The sequence below is a fragment of the Mastomys coucha genome, unplaced genomic scaffold, assembly GCF_008632895.1.
Source record: "Mastomys coucha isolate ucsf_1 unplaced genomic scaffold, UCSF_Mcou_1 pScaffold18, whole genome shotgun sequence".
In the NCBI taxonomy this organism is placed as follows: Eukaryota; Metazoa; Chordata; class Mammalia; order Rodentia; family Muridae; genus Mastomys; species Mastomys coucha.
Genome location: NW_022196900.1, coordinates 74,287,162 through 74,305,872, shown reverse-complemented (window position 1 = coordinate 74,305,872; position 18,711 = coordinate 74,287,162). Strand labels below are relative to the sequence as shown.

The 18,711-nt window shown below is 43.4% G+C and overlaps 1 protein-coding gene across 1 annotated transcript in view; it reads right to left on the bottom strand.

Moving 5' to 3' along the window:
• Nucleotides 1–18,711, bottom strand: part of Tesk2 (testis associated actin remodelling kinase 2) — a 94,159-nt gene that overhangs the window by 19,897 nt on the left and 55,551 nt on the right. The window contains exon 4 of the mRNA XM_031378311.1: nt 13,517–13,565. Coding sequence (XP_031234171.1) covers nt 13,517–13,565 — 49 coding nt within the window. The remainder of the gene's footprint in view (nt 1–13,516; nt 13,566–18,711) is intronic.

Sequence of the window (18,711 nt, the reverse complement as noted above, 5' to 3'; positions counted from 1 at the left end):
TTCAAAACAAAGATAGCATTGCAAGATGGTTATAAACAACTTTTTAAAACAAGACATGCCTGCTATTTCCTGGAACAGGCAGTACAGAACTATTTGTACTTAAGGTTACTAGTGGGGCATACATAGCCCAATCCTTGAGAAACAGGTTTAGTCATAAACAGGAATGAACCTAGTTTGTCTTTACTATAAGATGGCTTTTAAACTGGGTGGCACACGCCTTTAAGCCCAGTACTTGGAAAGCAGAGGCAGGAGGATCTCTGTGAGCTCAAGGCCAATCTGGTCTACAGAGCTAGTCCCAGGACAGCTGGGACTACACAGAGAAATCCTGTCTCAGAAAACAACTACAAACAAGATGGCTTACAAGTAGGCTAAGTTCATCAAAAACATCCTAAATTCCCAAGCCACCCTATGATCTCATCACCTGAAATCCTAACCAAAGCACCTCGAGAATCACCTGCGATCTAATTTCAATTCCTTAGCAACTCTTTGAGGTTACAACTTCAGAACCTACCAAAATGGCATATACTGCTATTATAAATGCAATGAAGCGGCCAGGCAGTGGTGGCACACACCTTTAATCCTAGCACTTGGGAGGTAGAGGCAGGCGGATTTCTGAGTTCGGGGTCAGCCTGGTCTACAGAGTGAGTTTCAGGACAGCCAGAGCTATACAGAGAAACCGTCTTGAAAAACCAAAAAAAAAAAAATTTAAAAAAATAAAATAAATGCAATGAATCGAGAATCTCTAACCTTCCTTCCCCCATTGCTCTATTAACCCCTTTGTTTAAGCTTATGCTACGATCTCCTTTTAATAAACTCCAACTTTACTTCATACTAGCTCTTCCTGAAATCCATGCTGAAGTTAGATAAAGAATCCTGATTTTGCTGGGCAGTGGTGGTGCAAGACTTTAAGCCCAGCACTTGGGAGGCAGAGGCAGGTGGATTTCTGGCAGCCTGATCTACAGAGTGAGTACCAGGACAGCCAGGGCTATACAGAGAAACCCTGTCTCAAAGAAAAAACAAACAAACAACAACAACAACAACAAAAAGAATCCTGACTTCACCTGATCTGATAAAGAACGGGAGACAGTGTGGAGCTGCATCTCTAGCGACCCCCTAGGACCCCCAACTACGACTGAGAATAGGCATGTTAGCCAAGGAAAAAGCGTCAAAGGCAACTCAGGAATCTCCAGGCTGTGTCAGCGGTAAATCAAAAACTAGTATCGATGTCAAAATAACCAAATACAGGCTTGTTGGACCCCCGCTCTTTGGATGGGTCTTCTAAAGAGAGGGGCCTGGGTGCCGGCCTACTTTTCACTGTAGCCTAACAATGCTTTTGTGCTAGCCACTGGATGCTTGTTGGTCAGCTCTCAGCACAAAGGCTAGCAGACATCCCATCCCGCTGGCTTGCTTTAAAGAAGAAAAGAAAGCTTTGTTGCTGGCTTGGGTAATTCCAGGACAGGCGCCCCAGGAGCGCCCTGTGGGAGGCTTATGCTCCAAAGGAGCCTCCTGTTCTTAGCTAGAGCATCCATAGCCAGTGAGAAAGCATACACGGGCACATCCGCTGAGGCCTGTTTGCAGTGTTCAACAGCCTCTCCAGGAGAGACACTAGAGCCTGCTTGGGAGGAGTAAAGCCAGACAGGACATGAGCTCTGGCTACAAAATAGCTTTTACTAACCCATAATATATTCAGAATAAGTGCCTCAGTTGCTCGGCTTTCGAATATCCGAATATCCGTTTCTTCTCTGCAATTTTGACTCACCCTTCCAAGCCTGGCTGGGGCCTTTTATTTTGGGAAACATTCCCTGATAGCCCATCTCGTAGTCAGTGCCATTTCTATATCTTGTACATTATTTCTACTCCTGCTAAGCACAGTAAAAATTGGTAGAGACTAATTATTTCTGAACTTTCAAACCCAGAACAAACAGCTAGGTGCCTATTTAACAGGATCCAGAAAGATGAACAATGTGTTTTTGTTTGTTTGGTTGGTTCTTGGTTTTTTGAGACAGGGGTTCTCTGTGTAGCCCTGGCTGTCCTGGAACTCACTCTGTAGACCAGGCTGGCCTCAAACTCAGAGATCCACCTGCCTCCGCCTCCTAAGTGCTGGGATTAAAGACGTGTGCCACCACCACCCAGCGAACAACGAGTTTTTAAGCTTTGTTTTTGAAAATGGGTTTTGCTCTACAGCCCTGAGCTCGCTTGCAACTCACTACATACCTAGGCCTGGCTGTAGTGATCCTGTTATCAAAGCTGTTAGGGTCAGGCCCTGGTAACTGCAATAACCTAGGATTGGCCACCAGTCCTCAATACAACAGCGAAAAGCAAAGAAGAGAGACTTCTTCAAAGTGGCCATGCTGGGAAGAGGAACAAAGAGGTTCGATGACCCCACACACCACTCCCTCCTTCGCCACCTGACTCCCACCACCTCAACTTCATCTTCTGGTCCTAATATGTCATTGGGTTGAAATGAAGGCAGAAGGTAAGCAGTTCCCACCAAGACACAGTCGCATCCATTGCTGACCCACAATGTCTCAGTGCCAGTCTCTATTGCCAGGTAGTTAACAAGTCAGAACTCTGTAAAGTCTCCAGGGAAACAAGCTCCTCATCCAACAGCACAGGGCTTCCGCCATTTGCTTCTCACAGCATGAAATTCCTGGGGGCCCACTGTCTCAATACTCTTAAAGCCATAGGGAGGGGTACAAGTGTCTCTCCTTGAATATCTTTGCTACTAACAAAATAATTACAATCCTTTAGCCTCAAGATCCCAAGAACTAAGATCACAGGTTTGAGCCTCCTTGCCTATATAAATTCACCAATAAACTGTTGAATAAAAAAGTTAAATGCACTTAAATAAAATGGAAGCGGGAGCTAGAGATTACTCAGTTCTTAAGAACACTAATTGCTCTCTCCCAGAGGACCCATTTGGTTCCCAGAACCAATGTCTGGTAAATCACAACTGCCTCTAACTCCAGCTCCACGGATCCAGTCTTCTTTTGGGCTCTGTGGGCATCCTAACTAACATATATGGAATGGATAAACATGGAAACGAATGGGCTGTCCCTGTCTGTAACGCCGGCCACTGCCATCCAAGGCTCGGGGACCATCACTGAACAGGAGGTGGGAAGACTTAAGAGCCAGAGAGCCAGTGTCTTTTAGACATGACAGGAATGCTTTCCTCAAGCATTCACAGAAACTGTGGCATCAGTAAAAACCCGACCAAGCCAGTTAACGTTTTAATAATGTGTAGGGAGGAGGGGCTCATGAGTCCACACCTCTAACTGAGGAACTACTAAAGGCTGCTGGCTGCTGGCAGGAATGGGCGGTTTTCCTTGAAGGGTGTGGCCCTGGCAAATCTGTGCTTTAGCAATGGCTCAACTAGGATTCAATGGTTATTATAAATTGTTGAAAACTGTACATATTAACCAAGAATTACTCAATGAGCCCACTCTGGTTAGGGTGTTCTTTTCCTCAAAGGTACCCTAGTCCCATGATTTAAATGTCTCTATTACTATTTGAAAAATGAGAAACCATTCTAAGTATGCCTTTGAGTTTCTGCCATCTTGCCAATCTTCCCACCAAGGGAAAGCCCTCCCACCTGGAGTAAGTGAAGTGCACTTTCTTTGGGGCTTCAGTGTGCAGCACACCTGGACCTCAGCTGCAGATTTAGTTCGCCCTAAGCCAGGAGGCTCTGCATGTGGTAATTACAACTCTTTCTCAGTTGACATTTTCCACATAATACTCTAGAGACTATAAAACTTGTCAGATTCCATGTAAACTCAAACTTTATTACTTGTCTTTTAATAATGCAGATGTTGTCAAATTCAATGCTAAATAAAGTAAAAGTCAATGAATGTTCTAAAAGAAGACGAATGGTTGAGAGGTTTAGAGAAGTAGGGAGTTAACTATGATCGAAATTCGTTGTATGAAATCTTCAAAGAATAAAAAAAGTGAAATAAATTGAAGCAGATTTAAAGTTTCTTTTAATGGATTGCCCCTCCAATTTAGTGATTAAAATACAAATTAAGAGCTGGGAACAGGATTTAGAGTTCAGTGATATAATTTTGCTTAGCATGCTATCACTTTATCCTCAATGCTGAATAAAATTACCAGGAAAAGAAAAGGAATTTAAGATAAAAACGTACAGGTCTTAAATTGCATCAGTCATTAGAACCAAAGGAGATGACAACAGCTAAAATTGTTTGCCACCAAGATGGATGACCTGAGTTTCATCGTCAGGAAAAACATGGTGAAGGGCGCCAATGGTACCCAGCATACCCTCACACACAGACAGCCTGTGAACAAAACTCCTCAAAGTTTGGCTGAGTAGAATTTCAGTACTCTGCAGTGATTGGAATGTTGCAAGTCCAGAAGCTAATTACTTTTTCTTGAGCTAAGCTCTGGCTGGCCAGAATAGCCATTTCTTCCACCCGCTCCACCACCCCTCACCCCTATGCCAATTTATGACAATAGATTAAAAAAAAACTTTTGGGATCTATTAATTTAGCAGGCAACTAGCTTCTACCAATCCAAAAGCTAAGAATGTTACCAGATAGCATCTTGAACCGATAGCAAAGCTTCCCTCCTTCCTCAGTGTACCTACCTCTGATAGACCCAACAATGTATTTTAAACTGGTCTTGATTTATGATTGTCTTTGTTCTGTAAAACTATAAAAACTTTGTGAAAATGCTTCCAGGTTAGAACATGGAATTTGGGGTAACATAAATCATGTTTCTGAACCATGGTCACTCAAAATGGCTCCAGAATCAACTACCTCTTAGTCCCTTATGGTGAGAACTTTTTGGGGGGTGGGAGGTGGGGGTTGTGTCAACAACCAAAATAATTAGATGTAAATAAAGTAAGGTTGGGAGCCAGAAAGATGACTCAGTAGGCAAAAATGTATAAGCCTGTACATTTTGTACAAACCTGACTACTTGAGTTCAATCCCTGGAGCTTACTTACATGGTAGAAGCAGAAAAGTGACTCCTGCGAGCTGTCCTCTGACCTCCACATTCGTGTCATGGCATGCGACCATACTTGCACACATAAACAAAATAAATAAATGTAATAAAACAAGAACAGCTCCATCCAACCATTTATTTGGTCTAAAATACTTTTCTGGGCAAAAATCAAGAACCCTGTCTTGGGGTCCTACCAATCAGGAAGCAGAGGCAGGCTGAGTTTGAGACTGGTCTACACAGTGAGTTTCAGGACAGCCAGGTCTATGCAGAGGAACCCTGTCTCAAAAGAAAAATTAAGAAAGGAAGGAAGGAGCTGGGCGGTGGTGGCGCACGCCTTTAATCCCAGCACTTGGGAGGCAGAAGCAGGTGGATTTCTGAGTTCAAGGCCAGCCTGGTCTACAGAGTGAGTTCCAGGACAGCCAGGGCTACACAGAGGAACCCTGTCTCAAAAAAAAAAAAAAAAAAAAAAAAAAAAAAAAAAAAAAAAAAAAAAAAGGAAGGGAGGAAGTAGAGAAGGAAAAGAGAGAGATAAGAAATAAGAAAGGAAGGAATCAGCAGGAGCACTGTCCTGACTAGAGTGCATGTCGTTACTCCTCAGCTGCTGTAGGTTAACAAATGGCACTCTCTACCTCAGGCCTGTGCCCTAATGTGCTGACACTGAGGACTGAACCCAGGGTACCATGCACGACTGGCAAGCCCTCTACCATTGATCTACACACCCCATCCTCAAGTTCATACTAAATCAGGTCACAATTGACAGCTTTATCCAATCTGATTTCCCATCTCCAAATCCTAAACAGTTTTATCAGAAACATAACTTGTTTGGGCCAAGCTCAAGAGCACCACTTCCTCCAGCCTGATGTGTGGTAGCAACAACCCTGTGCATTCTTAGAGGAGCCTTTTTGTTGTCGTTGTTGTTTTTCGGAGACAGGGTTCCTCTGTGTAGCTCTGGCTGTCCTGGAACTCACTCTGTAGACCAGGCTGACCTCGAACCCAGAAATCCACCTGCCTCTGCCTCCCAAGTGCCAGGATTAGAGGCGTGTGCCACCACTGCCTGATCCATAGATGAGCCTTTTAAAAAATTACATTCAGAGCCAGGCAGTGGTGGCACATGCCTTTAATCCCAGCACTTGGGAGGCAGAGACAGGCAGATTTCTGAGTTCAAGGCCAGCCTGGTCTACAGAGTGAGTTCCAGGACAGCCAGGGCTATACAGAGAAACCCTGTCTCGAAAAAAAAAATTACATTCAGTGCATGTGTGTGCACGTGTGTAAACACAGGCAACTCACCACAAACACAGCGGACAACCTGTGGGAGCTGGTGCTCTCCTTCCATCCCGAGTCCTAGGCATCATCTCCAGTGGTGAGGCTTGGCAGCAGGTGTCTTTACCTGCTGGGCCATCGAGATAGCAGCAATCTCGAGTTTTGTTTTGTTTAGGTTTATTCATTTATTTGTTTGTTTTGAGACAGGGTTTCTCTGTGTAGCCCTGGCTGTCCTGGAACTATAGACTAGGCTGATCTCAGATTCAGAGATCTGCCTGCCTCTGCCTTTATGAGTGCTGGCATTAAAGGTGTGTGCCACCACAGCCGGCCTTAGATTTACTTACTTTTATTTAATGTGTAAGTATATGTGCCCAAGTGAGTACCTATGCACTGTGTGCAAGCAGGAGCACACAGAGGCCAGAGGGCACAGGATGCCTTGGAGCTGGAATTACTGTTAGCAGTGAGCAGCCTCATGTGGGTGTAGGGTGCCTGGGTCCTCTAAAAGGGCAGTAAGTACTCAGCCACAGAACCATCTCTTTGGCCCCACACAGTCTTGCTTTTTGAGACAGTCTTTGTCTGGGACTCGAGGCTTCTAGAGATTGAGACTGGCTGAGTTTACCTCCCCAGCACCAGGATTACAAACGTCTACTAGCACACGTGGCTTTTGAGGTGTGTGCTGAGGACGAACAGAAAGCACTTTTACCAACAAAACCATCGCCTCAGTTCATTGGTTTCTGCTGCTTGTTTGTTTTGGAGCTGGGATCTCAAGTACCCCAGGCTGGCCGTAAATTTACTAATGTATCCACGGGCAAGCCTGGACTTCTGATTCTGGTATCTCTGCCTCCTAGATGCTAATTACAAATGTGTCTCCCCAAGCCTGCTTTATCCAGAGCTGGGCACATGAACCCTGGGCTTCATGCATGCTTGGAGAGCACTCCACCCTCTGAGGCACATCCCCCAGCCCCGGCTGTTTCTTTTTTGACATCTCCTATTTGGTACCTTGGCTCTTCTTCCCCATTGCCATTCACCACAGCTGTGTGTTTCAGAACCCGGACGTCAGGGTTAGTTGTGACTTCTTTAACACCCCACATACACAGTGTTAGGAAGACGTGTGTTCTACTTGCAAAAAAAGACCTAGAATCAACAGCTGTGTCGATCGCTCTGGTCAAATTACCATCATCTCGCATCTTTTTTGCATGGTCTTTCTATTCATATCATTCCTTTGTAGCACTGGAGGTTACGTCCAGTTCTACCACTGAGCTATGTCCCCAGTCCAGTTTTTCTTTTCCATGCTGGAGAGCGAGCTAGGGCCTTAAAAACACCAGGCGAGCCCTCTCTCTACCACTGCACTACACCACTGCAGACTGTATGCACAAGTCCCTTCACTGTTCTTTCTGCTTTTGTTCTTATCCCTTTTCAGGAATTCACCACACAGAAAGTAGGATGATTCTGTGAAAATACAAACACACCAAGTCAGCTGTTTACCCAGAAACATCCCAAAACGTCATAACCCACCCTGCATGAAAGCTAAAGTTCTTACAGGTCTACAAGACTGTGCTCTGTGGCATTTCTTCGCTGCCGTCCATCCGCTACTGTTCCCCTCGCTGCAGCCACATTAGCCTCCCCTGAGCATTTGCCCCTGCTATTCCTGCTACTCTGTACTTCCACATCTATGCTTCTGTTCTTCACTTCCTTAAGCATTTGTCTATTAGGTGACGCCACACTGGTATCAAATACAATTCGGTTTCTCCTTTAACATAACTCTTCTCCCCACTTTTTATTGATTATAATGGAAATCCCACAACAGGAAAGATTTTGATTTATTCATTACTGTAGTCCCAGTACCTAGAAGAGTAGTGGATATGTGGTTAAGAACTAAATAAATAATTTTTAATGAATAAACTAGCAGAAGCAAGTCAGGGGACACTCCTGGAAACTATATGAACGCTTCTGTTGTTTGTCAGTGAGATGGCCAGCTTCCTGCTTGTTTCTTAGATGTCATAGGGAGTTACTAAGCATGTATATATATGTATATAATATAAGCATGTAAATATATTTAGAGGGTTTTCGCTAAGTGAACACAGCACTGCTGGGCATCGTATGCACACCTTTGATACTAGCACTGGGGAGGTGGAAGCAAGTGGATCTTTTTGAGTTTGAGACCAGCCTGGTCTACATAGTGAGTTCCAGGACAGCCAGGGCTAAGTATCTTATAATAAAACAAGCAAACAAACAAAAGCTAAATGAACAAAGCACAAAGTTATCCACGCCACCTTTTCCACAAGCAAACGAGCAAAGAAGATGGCACATATTTGCAGAAACATGCTTGAACATTTTCCAAGTAGAAGTTTAAGTGAGAGAAACAAACATCAGTGCTGAAGACATGGCTCAGCAGTTAAGAGTACAACTGGCTGCTCTTCCAAATGATGGGGGTTCTGTTCCCAGCACTCACATGGCAGCCCACAACCATCTGTAACTCTAGTTCCTGGGAATTCAACACCTTCTTCTGTTCTCCATTGGCACTAGGCATGCATGTGGTACATAGACATACATGCATACAAAACACCCATACATATAAATAAATTTACAAAGACTGAAACTTGTAATTATGAAAGGATGTGCGACATTTTTGTACCACTCTTTTTTTGTTTTGTTTTTTGTTTTTTGTTTTTCCGAGACAGGGTTTCTCTATGTAGTCCTGGCTGTCCTGGAACTCACTCGGTAGACCAGGCTGGCCTCGAACTCAGAAATCCGCCTGCCTCTGCCTCCCAAGTGCTGGGATTAAAGGCATGTGCCACCACCGCCCCGCCTGTACCACTTTTTAAAATAAAGATTTATTTTCATGTGTATGTATGTGTGTCTGTGTGAGTGCAGGTCACATGTGTGCAGGTACCTGCAGAAGCCAGAAGGTGGTGCTAAATCCCCTCGAGCTGGAGTCATGGGCCGCTGTAAACTGCCCAAGAACACCAAGTTCTTGTAACAGCTGGGCCATCTCTCTAGCCCCTCAGGACATTTTTGTAGGTGCCCCCTCCACCACTGGGGCCAGCTTTTCACAGAACTGAGTCTCATTACATAGCTATGAGTATATCTTAAATATGTACTATGGACCTAGTTGCACAGGGTATTTTTATAGGTAAGCTAAGCTTCATTAGAGGACACAGGACTTGACACAGCTTAGAGAATAAGAGAGAAAAAAAAGCTTTCTATGACCTATAAATCAGACAGTAAAAACACCCAGCTAACTAAAGGGGGGATTATATTCTAAAACTAGATTATACATGGTCCAGGAATCTAAATAAATTTGAAACAGAAGCATTTAACTATTAGTTATTCCTGATGAAGACAATTTGAACATATCAAAATGAAGTCAAGAAAAACAGAAAGCTCACACCTTTAATCCCATCACTAGGGAGGAAGAGGCAAGTGAATCTTAAGTTATAGACTAGTTTGGTCTACATATAGTGAGTTCCAGGACAGCCAGAGCTACATAGTGAGGCCCTGTGTCAAGACAATAAAAACAAAAATAAATAAATAAATAATAGAGGCAGGAAAACCAGCTACAAAATATTAGTAGTGACCTAAGTATACAATAACCATCACAGAAGTTAAAGTGGAAAGAAATATAATCAGAAAGACAAAGACAATAGCAAAACAGAACTGGGAAATGAGAAAAAGTCCTACATGCTTGTGTCTGAAGGGTCCCGGTCTGTCTGTTTTCTTTCTTCAGGCAGAATCTTGCTATGTAATTCTAACTGGCCTGAACTTGCTACGTAGACCCCGCTGTACTGGGATTTGTAGATGGGCTAGCCAAGTGTCTGTCCCACAGCAGACTCACGCAGGTGTTTGTGTGAAGAGTGAAATCTTCTTCCTTTGTAGTTTGTGGTGTGGGGGGTTGGTTCCTTAGTGGGTTTTGGTATTAGGGGTTGAACCTCTGGCCTTCTACCCCTGAGCTCTATCCCAGCACTCTCCTCATAGGTTGTTATTTGTGTTCACCATGGCTAGTCCTGTGGGGCGCTCTGAGCCTCAGAGGCTACTATAGTTGATATTCTCAGTAGTCTTCCTTGCCATGGATCACAATAGCCTCCCCGGAACTGCCCCATGCTTGAAAGACACACGTGCTTCTGCTGCCAGCGTTAACCTAACACAGGAGGACTGGCAGCCTGGCATCCCGCTCAAGGATGTTCAGGACAGAGGAATACTTTGTACTAGGCCATGCAGAAAAAAGGAAAGGAAGAGGGCCTGGCAGTATCACAGCACACCGAGAAACTGGAATCGGGGTCTAGCTGCTCCTTTCCATAAATAATGCATGAGTTGGGTCACTGAAGCCATAGAGTTTCCTTTCACTTTAAGCTCAAAGATTATGTAAGTCTGACCAGGGCAGCTCAGAAGCACACACCAATCCATACAAGCAAACACTTCCAAGTTAACCACCTTAAAAGATTCAACTGGGACGACAGATGTCAGCCATCTTGCCCAGCTGACCTCTAAGGGAGGTGGACATGGAAGGGAAATTAGTGGGACTCAGGTGCAAGCTATAAAATTCCCAAAGAATCAATTAAAAAAAAATGTTTAAAGGAAAAAAAAAGAATGTGTAGGTTTACTTCGCAGAACAGAAGTAGACAGAAAATCTTTGTAGATCTGGGGAGCTAATTCTGACCATATACATTTGGAAAAATTTGAAGAACAATACATTCCGTAAATGTGTATCTTCTATTACATATAGGTCAGTAAAAATCTTTTTTCAAAATTTAACAGTAATGGAAACATAAGAAAAACAAAGACAAACCAGAATTCAAAGGAGAGATGTCACTGTAAGAAATGCAAGTTTCAACAGTTAGTGGGCATTAAGCAATTTTTATAAGCAAGGCACTGTGGTAAACGAGCATTTTATATCTCATACTCTCAGTGTCCTAGGTAGGTCACCCTTTCATCAGCAACATTTGTCACATTTAATTACTCCCTCCTCCTTGAAACTCCTTCTTTTCCATTCTAGACCAACAAGTTCTCCAGCTTTTTTTTTTCCTGCCTCGCCATCTACTCCTCACCGTCCTCCCTACTAAAGGTAAAGTGTTCCAGGGTCTAGTTCCTTCCAGCAAAAACTATTAATATCTCCACCAACATATAAAACCATGGAGGCACAGACAGAGTCAAACCTAGGCAGTGAGATGCCAAAGGACTTGCTCTTCCTCACTATTCCTTCCATCAAGATATTCTTTATTCTTTTTCTCTGTTGAGACAGGGTCTCACTGCATAGTCCTAGCTGCCCTGAAACTCACTGTTTAAACCAGGCCTGCCTCCGCCTGAGTGCTGGGATTGGCCTGAGAGTCTACATTCTAGCCTCCAGAAACTGAGAAAAGAACATACCCGGGGCACGTGGGACTTTCTTTCTTAAGGTATTAAGGACAATTACCAGGCACCAACTCAACAGGAAACCAATACTCTTGCAAATTCCATTAAACAAGTTTCCTTCCTAATTTTCATCACTTTTACACTTTGGTGCTTACTTCTTGATGGGAAATGTGAAAATATTCTAGAACAAAGACTATCAAGCCTACATGCTTAAGAAACTTTTGTTGGGTGGGGCAGAGGGCATTGACACAGGGTCTCTCTAGGTACCCCAGGCTATCCTGAAACCGTTGAACTTAGAGAGATCTACCTGGGTACCTCTGACACCCAAATACTGGGATTAAAGTTGCTTAGAAAAAAATAATTTTAGGGCTGGAGAAATGGCTCAGTGGTTAAGAGCACCAACTGCTTTTCTAGAGGTCCTGAGTTCAAATCTCAGCAACCACATGGTGGCTCACAACCATCTGTACTGGGTTCTGATACTCTCTTAGGTGTGTCTGAAGACAGCTACAGTGTACTCATACACATAAAATAAATAAAATCTTTAAAAAATAAATAAAAGAATTTTAAAAATTATTTGCTATTGGAAAGATGGCACACGTGTGGAATAACTTTTGTGAGCTGCTTCTCTTTAAGAGAGCTTTTAACAACACAGGTGGGGTGGAGGCAGTAAGATTTCTCAGTAAGTAAAGGGACTTGCCACCAATCCTTAATGACCTCAGTTCAATCTCTAGAACCAATGTAGAAAGAACTGACTACCACAAGTTATACACACAGAAAGTGAGAGAGATCCACTCTCTGGAATCCCTCCAAAATGGGAAGAAGTGACTCCACAAAGTTGTCCTCTGAGGCATGGTACAGTCACACACACACACACACACACACACACACACACACACACACACACAGAGTAAGTAAAAATAAAAAAGACACCTGGTCTACAGAGTGAGTGTCAGGACAGCCAGGACGACACAGAGAAACCCTATCTCAAAAAACAAGACAAAACAAAACAAAACACAAAAAAAGTGAGGTGGGAGAGAAGCGGACAGTCAGTCAAGGTTGGTGAGACGGCTCAGTGGTTAACAGTGCTTGCCACCATGCCTAACAAGCTGAGCTGAATTCCTCAAACCCACATAGTTTAAGGAAGGAACCAACCCCTGAAAGTTGTTCTCTGACTTCCATCTGAAGTTGTGGCCCACATGTAGGTACACACATACATACATACATACTACATACATACATACATACATACATATATACATACAGAAAGACAGACAGATAAGAATGGTGGCAAAGAAAAATAAAGATGTGGGTCCTGGTGTGGTGGCAGGGAAGCTGAAGCAGAGGAAAGGAAGACTAGCTCAGGCAACACAGCAAGACCTTGTCTCAACAAAGCAAAGAACATACATAGGACCTATCCAGACTCCAGGAATGTTTTCACGAAGATATCAAGCATTTTCTGCAGCTATTAACTTGGTATCTGAAATGGAGAAGCTTTTACGAGAGATGCATTGGTCCTCCAAGGTGACCACGTCACAATGCCCCCACCCACCTGTATCACTGCCTCTAATAATAAGGATCAGGAAACCAGAACAGGTGGTTCCAGATCACTACAGCAAACACTTCCCAGTGGTCTGGGAATCTGTTGCCAGGAAAAGGCTCACAGTCAAACCATGCTACCCTTCACCTGGAAGGGAGAAGAAATCCAGAGAAGAACCAGTTTTACACTTAAAACAGCTGTGTATCAGGGCACACACCAAATATTATGTATTGGGGAATTTAAGAACATAGGCACTAAACTAAGGCTGTTGTCCCAAGGCAACAAACACACTCACTGACACTTTAATGTAAATATAATTGTACATGCATTTTACCTATATACATGAGTAAAATAGAGCATAGATCCTGAGAGAAAAGTAAAGGAGCTACTTCAGCACGCTCATGGAAGTCATACCTCTGTAAGTGCATGCAACTGTCCTTGATGTACACACACACCCATGAACCTGAAAAACAAAATAGATTTTCTTTCAAACAAAATGAACCAGACATGAATACAGTTTCATGTGGAAAATACAGTTGAGTTAGCCAGGGATGGGAAACAATGCAATACTTGTGAAGTCCCTGTACCATCTCAATCTTGAATTAAGACACTAGATTGAGCCAGGTAGTGGTGGCACACACCTTTAATCCCAGTACTGGGGAACAAGAGACAGGCAGATCTCTGAGTTAGAAGCCAGCCTGGTCACCAGAGTGAGTTCCAGGACAATCAGGACTATACAGAAAAACCCCGTCTTGAAAAACCAAATGTAAATAAATAAATAATAAATAGATAAATTTTAAAATTTAAAAAGATGCTAGACTAAGGCCAGCAAGATGGCTCAGTATGTAAAGGCACTTGCCACCAAACCGATAACCTAAATTCAATCCCTGGGATCTACACGACGTTAGGAAAGAACTAATTTCTGCAGGGTATCCATGCTGGCTGGTCTTCTGTCAACTTGACATATGCTAGAGTTATCTGAAAGAGGGATCCTTAATTGAGAAAATGTCCCCATAAGATGTAGGGTATTTTCTTAATTAGTTATTAATGGGGAAGGGCCAGGCCCATTGTGGGTGGTGCCATTCCTAGGCTGGTGGTCCTGGGTTCTATAAGAAAGCAGGAGAACAAGGAAGTAAGCAGCACCCCCTCATGGTTTCTGTATCAGCTCTTGCCTCCAGGTTCCTGATCTGGTTCCATCAATGATGGACTACAATGCAGAAGTACAAGTCAGCCGGGTAGTGATGGTGCACACCTTTAATCCCAGCACTTGGGAGGCAGAGGCAGGTGGATTTCTGAGATCGAGGCCAGCCTGGTCTACAGAGTGAGTTCCAGGACAGCCAGGGCTACACAGAGAAACCCTGTCTCGAAAAACCAAAAAAATTAGAAGTGTTAAGTCAAATAAACCTTATCCTCTCCAGCTTGCTTTTGGATCATGGTGTTTTCATCACAACAATAGAAACTCTAACTAAGACAGTATCCTCTAACCTCCATGCGCCATGCATAGCAAGGGTGCTCATCTATCTATCTATCTCATAAATGTAATTTTAAAGTTTTAAAGATGTCTAACTGATAAATATCATTAAATATCGGGTATAGTATAGCTAAAGGAAAAGGCAATGGTGTGGTGGTGAAGAGGGAGGTAGCAAGTCTTAAAACAGCAAGGGAGGGCTAGGGCTGGGGCTGGAGTACTCACCTAGATTCACTTTCCCCGAATTGACAAAATAAAGTAAGATAAGCAAAACAATAAAATAAGAAGCCTTCGCTTGAGATTGCCTTGTTATTTTTTTTTTCCTCTAAGTAGCCTTGGCTGTCCTGGAACTCACTCTAAGACCAGGCTGGTCTCAAACTCAGAGATCTGCCTGTCTCTGCTGGAATTAGTGTGTGCTCTCACACCTGGCTTTCTTGGAAATTCTTTAAGGCTAGTGTTGTAGCTCAATGGTAGAGCAATGGCCTAGCAAAGACAAGGTCCTGGGTTCAATTCCCAGCACAAATTGGTAAACAAACATATAGATCAATACTTTCCAGATTAATTAAAAGAAAGTTAGTATGAAAAGTTAGTATGGTATAATGGCAAATTAGAGGGAATGTTGGGGACAGACAGTTTGAGACTATAAAACTCAGGTTTGCCTGGGAACTCAGCCAGTCACAAAAGCATCCTAGGTCAGTTTCCCTGGTGCTGGGATTAGAGGTGTGAGGCCCTGGCTTTGTCATCCATTTCATTCATTTCAAAAGTGGTAGCTTTCTTCATGATAAAAAAGTCAGAGTTTAGAGATCTCTGCCTTTCTAGTACCTTCCATAGTGTCTGCCATACATTAACCCAAGATTTGCTGACTAGCATGAATGCTTTTTATGATCTAGGAATTTATTAATAATTTAAGTGCCCTCTTTGAGATGGCACGGATGTACTTTTAGTGGTTTGAATAATAATAGGCCTCAGAGACTTGTATATTTGAATGTTTAGTCACCAGGGTAGGGTACATTGAGAAAGATGAGAAGGTGTGGCCTTAGCCAGCAGTGGTGGCACTCACCTTTAGTCCCAGCACTTGGGAGGCAGAGGCAGATGGATTTCTGAGTTCAAGGCCAGCCTGGTCTACAGAGTGAGTTCCAGGACAGCCAGGGCTACACAGAGAAACCTGTCTCAAAAAAACATAAAAAAGAAAAAAAAAAGGTGTGTCCTTGTTGGAAGAAGAATGTCACAAGAAGTGGGCTTTGAGGTTTCAAAAGACCATGCCAGGCCCAGCTGCACTCTCTCCTCTCTCCCTCTCTCCCCCTCTGTCTGAGTCTCTCTGTCTCTCTGCCTGCAGATCAGGATATAACTAGTTCTCAGCCACTGCTTCAGCACCATGTTCACCACCATCATAATGGACTAAGCCTCTGGAACTGCAATTAATTAATTACAGTGTCCCCAATCAATTGCCTTTTCTTATAAGAGTTGCCTTGGTTATGTTATCTCTTCACAGTAATAGAACTCTGACTAAGACAGTACTGAGAAATCACCCTTCCAAGGTCAGCTAACATTTCATCTTCTCTGTAAAGGATCCCATGACTGACCTAGGTTATTAGCATAACCGCTCTTCCTTCTCCTTTCCACCGTGCTGCCAGCAATGTTCCCTCCTCTTTGAGTAACTGCTGGGTGGCATCAACTGAGATCATCTGAGTCTGAAGTCAGATTACGACTGGCTTCATCGCATACTCATGACCTCTGATTTTAAATTTACTTATTTATTCATTTACTTATTTATCATCATCATTACTGGGTATATGTTTTCACACCCAAAACAGGAATATTACAATTGCCTAACTCCTATAGGCATTGTGAAAAGGAAACAATCATAGTGTGCACTAGAAAGTATGGTTATTCTTTAGCATAACTGACTCCCCCACTTGGAATATCAAGAGAATACAGTGTGGACTGGTGTGGTACCTCAGTAGGTAAAAGCCTCTACCACTAGGCTGAACAACTTGACCAAGACGATAGAAAAAAAAAAAAACTCCTGCAGGTTATCCTCTGACCTTCACATCACACACACACACACACACACACAGAAAGAGAGAGAGAGAGAGAGAGAGAGAGAGAGAGAGAGAGAGAGAGAGCAAGTAAATAAATAAATGTTTAAAAACATTAAAAGTGGGGCTGGGCTGGGCAGTGGTGGCACACGCCTTTAATCCCAGCGCTTGGGAGGCAGAGGTAGGTGGATTTCTGAGTTCCAGGACAGCCAGGGTTATGCAGAGAAACCCTGTCTTGAAAAAAACAAACAAACAAAAAGTGGGGCTGGCTCAAGAGGTGGCTCCGTGCTTAAGAGCACTGGCTTCCAAAGTACCCAGTGCTCAAATTCCAGCACCCACATGGCACCTCACACCAGCCTATAATTCGAATTCCAGGGGATCCGACATCCTCATACAGATGTACATGCAAGCAAACACCAATGCATATAAAATAAAAACAAACACTGAAAAATTTTTAAAAAATTAAAAAATTCAAAAGTACAGATCTTGAGCTTGGGAGAGGTCTCAACAGGTACAAACACCTACTTTGACGCCTGATGGCCTGAGTTCCATCCTTGGAACCCACACAAAGGTAGGCGAGAACCAGCTCCACAAAGTTGTCTTCTGGCTTCCATACACAGTACTAATACTACTACTAAGTATCTTTTTAACGGAGTACCGATCCTAGCTCATGTGCTCCCAAGGACTGCGTGGGATACACAATGTGTTCTGTATAAGCATTTACTGAGTGAGAAGTCACAATCCCCACAGCAGTGAACTTGTTTTATAAAACACAGCATTTTACTACTACTATATATTGAGACCTTGTCTCAAAAAGCACAAAGAAAAAGAAAGGAGGAACATTTTCAGGCAGGTACTAGGCTGGGAAGCCAAAATGTATTTGATTTTTTTTTTGTTGTTGGTTTTTTGTTTTTGTTTTTCAAGACAAGGTTTCTCTGTATAGCCCAGGCTGTCCTGGAACTCACTCTATAGACCAGGCTGGCCTCGAACTCCGAAATCCACCTGCCTCTGCCTCCCAAGTGCTGGGATTAAAGGAGTGTGCCACCACCGCCTGGCTAAAAGTTTGGTTTTTTTGTTTGTTTGTTTTGTTTTTAATTTGTTTCTCATTATGGGTGGTTGTGAGCCACCATGTGGTTGCTGGGATTTGAACTCATGACCTCCGGAAGAGCAGTCATTGCTCTTAACCGCTGAGCCATCTCACCAGCCCAAATGTACTTAACTGTAGCTGTCTTCAGACACTCCAGAAGAGGGAGTCAGATCTTGTTATGGATGGTTGTGAGCCACCATGTGGTTGTTGGGAATTGAACTCAGTACCTTCGGAAGAGCAGTCAGTGCTCTTAACCACTGGGCAATCTCTCCATCCCGTATTTGATTTATTTAACCAGTATTTATCAAAAAGTCTGGCAACAATGTTCTATCATTCACAGAGCACATCCATGGGCACAGACAGCACATGACAGTCTTCTGTCTTCTTTCTTTCCCACCCTGCCTTAGCATCATTGTGTCACAGTTAAGAGCTTTGCTTTTCTACCTGACCTTTCCTGCCTCATTCCTTACACAGATGAGTACCACTGAAACATTCAAAGTGGCGTCCTAGGGCTGGGAATGTAGTTTGATAGGTAGAGCACTTGCCTAGCATACACATAAACTGTGTGCGAGTGTATATGCTTATAATACCAGCCTCCAAAAGGTAAAGAAGGGTAGGGAGATCCGAGTTCAAGGTCGTGCAACTCTAAGGCCAGCCTGCTCTATGCACAATTTCACTTCCACATTAGAACTTGAGAAGCCATCTAGGTATGGTGGCAAGGACGTGCAGCTCCAGCACTTTGGCTGAGGCAGCAGGACTGTAAGGCTGGGGACAGTGTGGCTTACACAGCGAAACCCAGTCTCAAAACAGGAGGCACTTAACTAAAGTCACACTCTCACTCATTCTAAGCCTCTCATCCCCCCTTGCTCTTTGTTTTAGTTTATTTTGTTTTGTTTTGTGTGTTTGTTGTTGTGAGAAAAGGTCTTCTATAGCACAGGGTGGATGGACTTGAGCTTACAAGGTGTGTGAGGATGGCCTTGCACGCCTCCTGTACCACTGCATCTAGCTTCTGAAT